This window comes from Lissotriton vulgaris, chromosome 5 (assembly GCF_964263255.1).
Source record: "Lissotriton vulgaris chromosome 5, aLisVul1.2, whole genome shotgun sequence".
Lineage (NCBI taxonomy): Eukaryota > Metazoa > Chordata > Amphibia > Caudata > Salamandridae > Lissotriton > Lissotriton vulgaris.
Genome location: NC_141693.1, coordinates 404,531,136 through 404,543,641, shown reverse-complemented (window position 1 = coordinate 404,543,641; position 12,506 = coordinate 404,531,136). Strand labels below are relative to the sequence as shown.

General features: G+C 44.5%; 1 protein-coding gene across 9 annotated transcripts in view; it reads left to right on the top strand.

Annotated features, from left to right (window-relative positions):
* The window catches only part of ANK3 (ankyrin 3), a 2,005,091-nt gene that overhangs the window by 1,516,304 nt on the left and 476,281 nt on the right, over positions 1 to 12,506 (top strand). For all 9 annotated transcript variants that reach the window (XM_086921764.1, XM_086921763.1, XM_086921757.1 and 6 more), the window contains 2 exons: positions 7,908 to 8,006; positions 10,035 to 10,133. In XM_086921764.1, the coding sequence (XP_086777890.1) occupies positions 7,908 to 8,006; positions 10,035 to 10,133 (198 nt within the window). The remainder of the gene's footprint in view (positions 1 to 7,907; positions 8,007 to 10,034; positions 10,134 to 12,506) is intronic.

The following is a 12,506-nucleotide window of genomic DNA, read 5'->3' as shown; positions in this document are numbered from 1 at the left end:
TAATAATACGAAAGCAGATTGTTACCACAGTACCTAGAACTCTATGCGGATGTGAAGAGATCTAATCAACTCTTTCAATTTACTTATTTATTAAAAGTTTCTCTCAACCGTCTATTGTCAATGAGTAAATATCTCAGTTCTCCACTAAAATGTAAGACATTTTCCCTTGCTAACAGAGAACTCGTCGAGCCCACAGAAACTTTCTGTATGATGCTTGTTAGCCTGACAACCACATTTCTTCTGGTCATACTGATGAACTTGAGAATAGATGGTCTGCAGCAAAATGCCACTTGTTCACCTTATATGCTAGTGATAATCTCTGACTTGTATTCAAACTAGAACATAATCCTGACAATTTTCTCAAACAAGTTGTATACTGACATACCATTTTCCATCGTATTGATCTAAAATTTGAAGAAATACCTCAGTTGTGTCTTGAGGTGATCTGGAATATAACCACAAGCCTTCTTTACTGACATAATCTATTGGGGCTTCACAGGTCTAGTTTTGCAGAGAGTTTTCAGAGAGACTTGCTCTTAAATCCTGCAGATCTCATACTGTTGCATGGAAGACCATCATTGGCTTTGCTGGCATCATATAAACTAAAAGGTTAAAAGAGCAGGCTCTTCTGATTGACCCCTTACAATTCAAAAGGAGTTTTACTATTCTGTGACCCGAGCTATGGATCAGTCTACTAATCCACATTGGACAAAAATGCCCTCTACTGTAGTTTTGTTAGGCTGTAAATCAATGCATCTTCTATAGAGTGAAACCTCATATTATGGTCACAGTCCCTCATTAGAGCTTAGATTCGTTTAGGTGCATGGTGGTTTTTTTAACTTCATAAAAAGAAGCATTGGGTATAGTGGGGGGTAATTCTGAGCTGGAAATGGAGCATGATCTCTGTACAATCTGCAAACAATACGGATTTGACCTTAATTTTAGAATCCACAAAGTTTTACTGCTTGGTCTTGGACGCCCTCTTTGTGTGAAATTGATCCCAGTTCTCATCTGTTTTCTTGACGCAGTCTTGACATTTCTTGCAGACCCCTTAGATTCATGGGGGTGAAACTAACAAAAGTGCAAGTTGACCATGTGTTAATGTTCGTTCTCCCCCGTTGTTCTTTTATGGATTTGCTTGTCTTCTAGTATCAAACTGGCAGTCTGATCAGTGAGACGCCAGAAATGGGCTTCTGAAGCGGGGCCAATTTGAAGCCCGCCTGCGATTATGCTGTAACAGGGGTGTGGCTTTCAATATTGCAGCAGATGCAGTTGTACTGAGTCCAGGAGTAGTGAGGTCTACTTCCTCCCAATTATGTGTTTTTTTCACTACCCAACCAAGGATGTGGGGACAGGGTCAGATTGGGACAGAAAATAGAACCGGGCAGCAAAATAAAAGTGGCCCCCCATTAGTGAATCAGGGGAGTTTGGAGCTTGTAATGACACACTGGTTACATTTTTGGACGGTATGCATGACGTCAAGGGTCGCAGCTGGGGTCCCTGGCTTACCCCTTGCCATCCCTGACATTGCCTTTGCGATCCCTGGCCTTAAAGGTAGCAAAATCAGTGCCAGAAATGCAGTAGCAGCTCATCCTTATGGACGTCGGTTGTGGCTCCACACTTTGTTTTCTCTCATCTTTTTTTCATTACACTGATAGAGAATAATGTTTCACTATTCACTATTGGTGTAATAAAAAATGGAGCTCAATTAGCTGGAATATGATCCTTCCTGGCAGAAGATGTAAGTAAAAAAAATCCTTTTAAATGTATGTTGTGTGTGTACATGAGAGAGAGTGTGTAATTGTGAATGGGTGTGTATGTGGAAGCTTGCGTGTGTGAGTGAAATTGAAAGTCCAAGAGCATTCGATGTAGCTTCCCCTACCCCTGGGATTTTGGTGTATTGACGTTCATGAAGGTATGGGAGACGGCAGGCATTTCTCTTGGTTACTGGCAATGTTTGCTGTAATATCAGGGAAATCATAAGTAAAAACCGTCCCAGCAGAACAAAAATAGCCAAACACAGCCCAATCAATCAAAAAGGGAAATTGTACGCATGCTACTCACCCGTGAGGGTCTGAAGGTGCATGGGTGGGGGGCGATGGGGGTCCTCAGATCTGTTTAGTCAAAGAGCCAGGTCTTAAGGGTCTTCTTGAACGTGTTCAGGGAGGGGGCACTTCTGATGTCTGCCGTTAGTTCCTTCCATGTCTTGGCTGCAATGTGGGAGAAGGACCTTCTGCCTGCTCTGCCTCTTTGGTTGCGAGGGGTTTCGGCCAGTGCAAGGTTGGTAGATAAGAGGTTTCTTTTGGGTACATGGAAGTTGATTCTCTCGTTGAGGTATTTGGGTCCGTTGTTGTGTAGGCATTTGTTGGTGTGAGTGAGGATTTTGAAGGTGACTCTTTTCTCCACTGGGAGCCAGTGGAGATTTCGTAGGTGTTGTCTCATGTGTTCGTGCCAGGGGATGCTGAGGACGAGTCGGGTGGCAGTGTTCTGTATTGTCTGGAGTTTGCGGAGCAGGGACTTGTTGATGCCAGCGTAGAGTGCGTTTCCATAGCCCAGTCTGCTGGTGATAAGTGTGTGGGTGACTGTCTTCCTTGACTCAGGGGGGATTCGTTTGAAGGTCTTGAGGAGGGTGTTTAAGCAGCTGGAGGTGAGGACGTTGACCTGTCTGTTCATGGTGAGTGATGAGTCGAGTACGATGCCGAGATTTATGGCGTGGTCTGAGGGGGTGGGTGGGCTTCCGAGGGTGGTCGGCCACCAGGTGTTGTCTCATGCTGAAGGAGTGGTACAAGGACGAGGACTTCAGTTTTCTCCACGTTGAGCTTCAGGCAGCTGCCTTTTCATCCAGACTGCAACATCTTGCATTCCTTTCTGGAAGTTGAGTTTGGCATTGGTGGGGTCTTTGGTGATGGAGAGGATGAGCTGGGAGTCGTCGGCGTAGGATACTATGTTGAGGCCGTGTAGTCGGACGATGGCTGCGAGGGGGGGCCATGTAGATGTTGGAGAGGGTCGGGCTCAGTGATGACCCCTGTGGGACTCCGCAGGTGATTTTCGTGGGATCGGAGAGAAAGGGTGGCAGTCTGATCCTTTGGCTTCTTCCGGTGAGGAATGATCGGATAAAGTCCAGGGCAGTTCCTTGTATACCAGTGTTGTGTAGACTGGCGACTAGTGTGCGGCGGAAGATGGTTTCGAAGGCCGCTGATAGGTCAAGTAGGATGAGAGCTGTGGAGTTGCCTTCATCCAGGAGGGTGCAGATGTTGTCTGTGCCGGTGAGTAGGGTGGTCTGGGTGCTGTAGTTGCTTCTAGGGCCGGATTAGGACGGGTCGAGGAATGCGTTCTCCTTGATGAATTGTGTCAGTTCCCTGTAGAGTGTTTTCTCTACAACTTTGGCTGCGAAGGGGAGGGGCGAGATGGGCCGGTATTTCTTGAAGTCGGTGAGGTCAGCTGTGGGCTTCTTGAACAGGGGCCTGACTTCTGTGCGCTTCCAGTCGTCTGGGAAGGTGCCTGTTTGAAGGCGATATTGATGGTGCATTGTAGTTCGGGTGTGATGGCGGCCGTGGCTCTGTGGTACATGTGAGGGAGCAGGGGTGGGGGCACCAAGTGGATGCCTTTCATTGTCGAGGCGGTGTCTTCGGTCGTGATAGTTTTCCAGTTGGAGATGGTGGGCTGGCTGGTGTCTCTGAGGAGCGGGGTCTGGCTGTGGCATCTGGTGGGTGGTCAATGAAGTTGGAGCGGTTTTTGATCTTGAGGTGGAATACTTTCCAAGTGTGTTGCAAAGGTCTTGGTACGGGGTGATGTCTGTGGCTTCGCTGCGTGGGTTGGTGAATTCCTGAATGACACTGAAGAGTTCCTTGGAGTTGGCGGAGTTGGCGAGAATATTGTTGTGGATGAAGTTCCTTTTGGTGGTTCTGATTTGGTTGTGGTAATCTGTCATGGCGTACTTATAGGTGGAGTAGTTTTCGGTTGTCTTGGTGTTTCTCAAATTCTTTTCCAGGCATCTGCAGGTGCGCCTGGCTTCTTGGAGGTCAGTGGTGAACCAGCTGGCTTTCTTGGGGTGCAGTTTGTCGTGGTTGCGTAGCGGGGCAAGCTTGTCTGCATAGTTGGAGATCCAAGTATGGGGTCCTCTGGCTGCAGTGTTTGCGCCGGATGTCCTGGTGTGGTTGTCTCAGGTGAGGGTGGAGTTTAGTTGCTCATTGGTAACCTTGCTCCAGTTCCTTCGTGGTGGGCGTGGGGCTGGTTTGGATGCCTTGGGTTTGTCGACGCGAAGTGCCACAGTGGTGGTCAGTCCATGGCGGTTGTGTTGTGTGGCTGAAATGGATGTTGTTTCCTGCCATGAAGATGGGGTCGAGGGTGTGTCCTGCTCTGTGGGTTGGTGTGGTGACGAGTTGTTTAAGTTCGATGGTGGCGTTGGGATCACTGGGGTTGCCGAGGTGGAAGTTCAGGTCTCCAATGAGCCCACACTCTGACCTGTCTGACCAACCCTTTGAGCACTGCCGGGTTGCCCGATTTGCCAGCCAACCCTTTTTGGGGGGACTTTCGGAGCAAGTACCCAACAGGTGCGGCCTTGAACAGGTAAGCGCGGTGGAGCAGTGGGCAGGGCAGGACGCGTTGGGGGGTGGGAAGCCGACAGACTAATGAATAATACATTATTAAACATTATTAAACCTATTACGTCATCTCTTGTGCTGTGGCCGCCTCTGGTACCAAACTTACCCTGTAGTTGTACCATCGTGAACTCTTCCACCCTTATGTAAAGAGTTATTTTGATGCACCGGATCCATTTAAGTGAAAACAACATTGGAATAGCTAAAGTCATTAACATTTATATTCTCACTTTCTTGATGGTTGATTGTCAGAACCCTGCATTAATTGCACCCCGTGACTGCTTCCATTAGCTCCTCCTGGTAAATGTAACTGCTTCTGTGCGTCAAGAGCTTTACAAGAAAGCATGCATTACCAGGCTTTGTGGTCCATATTCATGGCTAGACTTCAAGTGCATCCTGCTTAAGGAAAATGTCTCCCCCAGACATCCTTTAGATGTGGGGCGCTTTGTAGTTCACTTTGATGGGAGAACTGTATTAGCTGTTCGTTTAATCTAGAAATCATTTTAAAGGCAGATGTCTAGAACGGAAGGAAACACTCCCACATTCTCCCTTTGAACTCTATCCGAGGTGATAATCCCTAAACAAACAGGATCATTTTCTGTCGGACTTGAGCAGCCCTCCCTCCAGACCGAATCTCTCCTGCAAGAAAGATGGCTGCATGCATAACGCATTGTCTGTGTCCAGTCCACGTTTTGGAACTAAAGTTTTAACTAAACTAGTTACACTGTATAACTAAAACTCTAATTAATATTTGTCACTGCTCTATTTATTACGGTTTGATAACATTGAAAAATTAAGTTAAAAAACGTAATTAGATTTATTCGAACCTTCACAAATGTGTGCATTCTAGTGCATGTTCGAGGGAAAAAAAGCATGCTCACTTTCTTCTTTCACTGTGTGTGCCCTTTCCTTTTTGTAACTCGCACTTCGTTATTGCACAAATATATGTGGGACTTCTGTGCTTTCTTTAGACATATAGGAACACCGTCTAACTGTGGGCAGTTTTAGGGCGCAGTTTCTCGTTAACCACAGTGATGCTCTGTATTGAGTGGCTATGATGATTTAGAATTTTTTGCTTTTTTGTTGGTGGTGGGAAGTCTATAGTGCCAGATACACAAATTACCATTTTATTTACAACTTTTGAAAGTCCTATTTTAAACTTTAACCGCAAAGAATTGTACACCTGCTTCACCCGACACCCACCCTCCCCGCCACCACTTCCCATTGTAAATGAGTGTCCTGACCCCCGGCTGACCAGAGAGCTGGTGTTGACTAGGTTGACAGGGTTTTTGCAGTTTAATGTCAAACCCGTTTAGTTAATCTAAATTGTATTTAGAAAGTGGCTTCTTGCGTTTGATAAAATTGAGTTCATGGGTTGTGTACATTGTTGACTGGCAGATTAAGAATTGTATTTGCTTTCATGAACGTTATGCCCAGATGAACACAAATATTCCATCTGCATGGCTTCTGGTGTTTGAGTGTATGGCCCTCTCTTTGTCAATTAAGCTGACTTTTTTTATAAGCCCCCTTGAGCAGCCCCCATATCGGGTTAGGATTGATTTGGAAGTTGGGACAGGATTGAGCTGCACAAGGTGGCAACAGGACACATTGCCATGCAGTGGGAAGGACCTACCACATTTTGGTTGGATATGGGAACCAATTATACATTTAAGCAGTGTCCCTGATCATGATTGACACGAACCATATGTCAGAAAAGATACATTTTGGAATGCAATTCATTATAATAAATGAGCATGGGATATAATGAGAAGGTTCAAAATTAGTCAGAGGTTGAGAAACCATATCAGAACCTAGGGAAATACATTAAACATTACCATAATATAGCACCTAGTAGAACTGATAAGCAAAGGACATGTATGGTAGAGAATCCAAATGTGCCTTGTTTCACATTTTTATGTAAATGGCAGGGGGGCTAAAATGCTATTGATGCAGCAGACGTTAGAAGTGGAGCAAATGAAGGAAAAAGAGTGAATAATTGGGATAAATATAAATGGCAGGACTGCCAAAAACTTTAATGCACTTAAGTGCTTATCAAGCTTGCACAAACAGGTTTGTGACTATATATGTTGTGTCCTGAATCAGGATAGGTGACATTTTAGAATCATAACATGAACTTTAGGCTGTGGAAATGTAGAAATGAGGAAGATTTTCTGTAATCGTACATTTAGGGTTAGCAAAAGGAAAGGGTGGTTTTTAAGGGTTCCCATGTGCAAAGTGTGAATCACCCCCAAATGTATGTGCCCCTGTGGTGTATTCACAAATATTTTGCTTTGTGATCCATAGCCTAGTCACACAAGTAAAGTTACTCCTAAAAAGATTAAAGTAACTGTGCTTTGAGCATAGAGTATGTAGGGAACACCCCCAAATGTTATAGGAATCTAGGGGGAGGGCTTTGTGTATGTGGAACAATATTTTCATCATGGAGAAATAAATTAAAACTAGTTTAATGTGAAAATTCGCATTTTGCCTCACACAGATTTTCTAACTAGTAGGAAATCTGTGTGAGTAAGTAATCGCCCATAAAAGTGGAAGCGATGTGGACTGTAGTAGCTTTCCAAACCTACTCCTGTGAATCTCCAAAACCTGGGAACTCTACTTCAAATGAAGTCAGAAGCCAACGTGAGTAGACTTCGGTCTTTTGTGAGCAAGGACTTGTGAGACAATAGTAACCGAAAAAACGCTAAAACCACCACAGCTAATCCAGGACTTTTCTGTTAGTGGGACAAGCCTGGGTTCTCACTCATCAGTCTGTGGAATGCCTGGTTATGCCTACGTCACCAGTTAAATATACTGGAGAGAGAGAGGCATATTTATTCACAAGCCATTTACTATTTTGCTCTCCCTGAAATATGCAGAGCTATTGGAAATGAGTTGTGATTCTCTTTATGTGAAAATGTCAAAAAGCTTGACCCTTGACCCGGTAGATAGATTTTGAGATGTGTAAATTTTTGCCACGTTTGTTTAAATTCATGTCTACTGTACACGTTTCAGATGACCACTTGCTTGTTTTGTCTTCTTAAGTCTGTACCTCATGCCTCTGCCTCACACTCGTTTGCCTCTGTGTTCATTCCTATCCTCCTGTTCTCTGTTATGATTGTAAACAGGGCGCAGCACACCTTGCTTGAGCCAAGACTTCTGTGTCAAACCGTGCCATACATTTTTCCTTTCAGTCAGCTATTAATTATTATGGCTTGGTGCACAAAAGATTCTACTTCAACAAGCAATCACTGTTCCTATTGTTGTAACAAGGTCGAAACACCCAGGATGTGCCTGTTTCTCTTTCAGTCCGGCCTAACGCCAATTCATGTCGCTGCCTTCATGGGACACGTGAACATCGTGTCGCAGCTCACGCACCACGGAGCGTCGCCCAATACCACGAATGTGGTGAGCAATCTTTATTTTACCAATAGCTGAGTATTGTCTTTTATGAAAGCACAATATTTTGCCAGAAACAAGTAGAAATCATATTTTGTTATGAAACATTAGTTTACGGTATAAGTTAAATCTGATAGAAAATACTTCTTTGGAGGCCATTTTGCACAGAATTCCTTGAACCATCTGAAATCGAACTTAACGTAAACATAAAATCAAGCCACATGGAGCAGACTTCCTGCTACAGCGTACTGCCTAGCTGCAGACCCCGAGCATATATCCTGATCTAAATGTACTTACAATGCGAGCCCACGGTGATCCGTGGAGTCAGAGCCGGCAAGATTGCATGTCCTCGGATATTTGCATCACGGCGAATACTCCTGTTCAAATAATAATTTAACAGATTTGTACCTCTGCAAAATATGATGAAACCGAGATTGAACAGGGCTTTAAGGTAGTCTTTGGCACACTCCTTGCTGATTTTGGTATATCTCTTCTAGTTGCTCCACCACTAGTCAGGTTTTAGTCACCAACAACTCTTTTTTGTGCTGTGAGTTTTGTGTTCATTAGATGTCTGGTATTAAGACAAACTGGATATTTAAGTAGTCACTGTAAAGCTCAGACATTGGACAGGATTCCACACGGCAGTGTCCTCAATGTCTTACGATCTGTCCACGTGTATGGAAGCAGTCGTTGTGATGTCTTACCAAAGAAAATAATCAGTACATTAGGAGAACATCAAAGAAATCCCTCAAAAATTAAATGGAGCTAAATGTTAATTGGTTATCATGATGCTCTCCATAGTCTGTTGCATTATATTGTCTTTGTAATATTGTTCAATGTTCTGTATTTGTAACCCAGTGGTGTTGTGCAGTGCCCCTAGGGCAAATGCCTTTTCCATAGGAACTAGGCCACAGTTCCTAACATAGTTTCCAGTTTCCTCTTCAGTGTTCCCTTCCAGCAACTTTCGTAAGATAATATTGGCTTCATAGCTAATCACAGCTGCCTCAAGAGTTTGCCTCCAGGTTTTTTTCTGGCATTTAAGCATTCCATTTATTTGGTCAGTTTCCCAGCCTTTGCTTGAAAGGTTCTGAAAACGCAGGCCATGTTTTTCATAACAGGTCCGCGTTGTAATTGCAACAGCAGTTTGCAGTTCGGCAGAGGTCCAGTTTTTCACTGTACAAGTTATCTAGAAATAGACATTTGGCACACCTAAGATGCTCATTTAAAACTAACTCATAAAAAAGGGTGGGAGAGTTTAACTGGGTATCAAAGTCAAATAATCTTAGCTGATCACAACAAGTAGGGCAGTTGGCAGGATGCATAGGCCTGCTTGTGACAGAAGGCCTGTGCCTCCTGCTGTAAGCGGGCACACTTGGGAATGTCTTTTGCAGGCTGCTCACCACCATTAGTGGTAGGAGTGCGCTTCTTTCCAATAATCTAGATGGAAAATATGTCTGGCTCTTTGGTGAATTGATACTTTACCATTCTTTTGCTTAGTGGCCAAATTTAATGTTTCTAGAGGCAACCTGGCACTGTCCGCTGATGATAGATGGTCGTCTAGAATTGTGCTGCACTACTCCCAGCTTTGATTTTCCTGTTCTAACTGATTGTGGCCTTCCATGGATGCTGTAGATTTCAAATGGTTACTGGCTTGCCAATCCCTTGTAGTCTTTGGTCGGATGTACGCCATTCACAGACCCGCTTCTGAATCGTTGCTAGGAGGTGGCCGTCCGATATTTTGAACCAATATCTAACTGCCATGTAGGTTGCCGGGTTACACCGTGCCACATTTGTACCTGCAAAAGGCCTCAATACATTTGACCCTTGACCCTCATAGTTAGTGATGTCATCTTTGATAAAGAAGAAACAATGAGTAGCAAAACAATGCTAAACACAAGTATGTTGATTAAAAAACAAAATTACTTTTAAACATGAATGGTTTTGACTTGTAATTTACAACAGTGACATGCACTTTTTATTTAGAGCGGTTGATTGCTAAACGTGTCTTTCTTTATTATTTTTTTTTACTTCTTCTAGAGGGGAGAAACGGCCCTTCATATGGCTGCCAGGGCGGGTCAGGCGGAAGTTGTTCGGTACCTGGTTCAACATGGAGCTCATGTGGAAGCTAAAGCTAAGGTATGCTGATGCTTTGTTTCTATCAGTGAGGGCCTGCAAATGTTGTCTTGACCAGTCATGAGACAGTGTGGGTATCTGAGGCATGTTTGCAATAGTCCTACTTAAAAGAGACCCTAGTATAGAGAGGAAAGAGATATAAGCACTGCAGAGTTAAAATCAGATCAAGAACGATCCTTGATAGTGTGTCAAGGTTTTATTCGCTGTAATTGTTAAATGTTTAGAATCGTGGCATAGGGCCAGGCACATAGGTATTGGTATGAACTGGGCTATTATAGGCTGTTTAGGCTTGCAAGAGATTCATATTCTAGAAACCGCGTGTGGCAGCTGCAATGTACCGAGGGTGGTAGGACGGGGCATGGCACAAACAAATTAAAATAACACACTTACCTCAAGGCACTAAGCAATGTCCTCCTCCACCATTTGTCTCGCTTACAGCAGTACAAGGAAGCTGCACTTGCCAATCCTGACGCTGCTCTCACAGCATGAGAGCAGCGCCAGGACTGGCTAGAGCAAGCTCTCTTAGCGCTCCTAAGAGCATTGGAAGCCTGTGCGTTCTCTAACCTTGCTGTCTATGACAGCTAGGTTATAGAACTTTAAAATGAACATGTCTGCCTGGCCAGACCAGGACGGCCGGCCAAAGAGACATGCGCATTTTAAAGCACCCAGCTCCCTGCTGCTGCCACTCGGCACGGCAGCACTGGTCCCGCCCTGTCCTGCCACACAGTTCAGGACGGGGCAATTGCTGGAAAATAAAATGGTAATAAATTCACTGTATTACCATTTTATTTTTCAGCTCTGGCCTGTGGGGCGACGCTCGTCCGGTCAAACGGAGGAGCCGCCTGTGTCACATGAGTCATTTTTGCTTGCTTGCATGGAGCCAGTGGAAAGCTGAGAATAATGATCTTAAGCTCATTCTTATTTTCATTCTAAAAGCAGAAAAGGCACAAATGAGACATTATTTTACTTGCTCACAGACCCGTTATGCAGTAGAGTCCAAACAAAAACAAGCACTTGGCAACTTCAAAGCAACCAGCTTGCATGTAATAAACAAAACAGGCACACCATGGCACCATTATTCCATGCCATGGCGAAGGATAAAGAGACTGTAGCTTATCACCTGGGACACAATGTCTTCGATAGAATGTATATACCAAACAACAATGTCTCAACAGGTAATAATAAAAGACAGTTTCAGAAAGCATGCACAATAGTTCGAAGAAGGAGGAGATGGGAGGAATTAAAGGTTATTGCAACAAATTCAAAGAGCAGTCCATATTTGAAATAATTTGAACAAAATCAGTGACGGCACTGTATTACAATAGATGTAACCTGTACAAACTTGTCCACATGTGTGCGCATGAAAAAACAAGGTGAGCGGCGCAGCAAAAAACGGTGCACAGGAAACAGTGACAATATGTACAAAGACTTTTTTCGTGGCTCAAATTCATTTACAAGAATTTAGAGGAGATAGGTAAGTTGCTGAGCTACAGAGCTTGCTCCAAAACTTGAGCTGGGTGGTCGACAGCGTTTCGACCTGTGATTAGTTCAGGTCATTTTCAGGACCAGGTTATGGATTTTTAAGTGCTGCATAGTTGTAGGGAGGAGAATGCCATGAAGCAATCAATAGTTGCACCCTGGTAATGGTTTGCAGGGGGAGACTAGCACAACGTCTGTGTAGGTGCCCATGAAGGAAACGGTAGGGGCTATTCAATTAGTGACAGCAATTTTAGGTGAGCGCGGGCGTGGAGGAATCTTCATGTAACCCGGCAGGCAATTTCGAAGGGCAACAGTGAATAGGGACCTGCGTCGGAGGGAGGATGTCCAGCGTCTACCCTGTGCATGAAAAATGTGTGCCCAAGAGAAAATGCACACACAGTTAAATATTTGGTTTAAACTTGCTTTACCATGTGTTGCAGTGCAGTGGTGTAGCAATGGCAGCACGTGCTTTGGGGGCAACGGCCCCCATTCCCCCCCCAGCTCATACATGAGTTTGCTGGCAACCGTAAAAATAATCAACAGCATTCCCCACCCCCCATGCTCTTGCTCTTGGCGGCAAAGGCACAGACCGCCATGGGCGGCAAAGCGCCTAGCTATGCTGGCCCAGTGCTATCTGTGGTTCAGCTCACTGGGAGATTCCGCCTTGGTGCTTAAATATTCTCTCATTTGCAACTTGCACAAGCCCCTCCACAAATAAGGACCACCCACTTGATTTCAAGTTGTGGGAATTTGCAAGGATTGCTCATTGAGCTGAAGTTTCTTCCTAATTCATCCATATGGTCACAGAAAAAGCAGGGACCACTAGATCTTCTCTTTTAGGAACTTCCGATACTAAGCATGTTGCGAAAGGCAAGAGCCGATCAGGCAGCACACCAA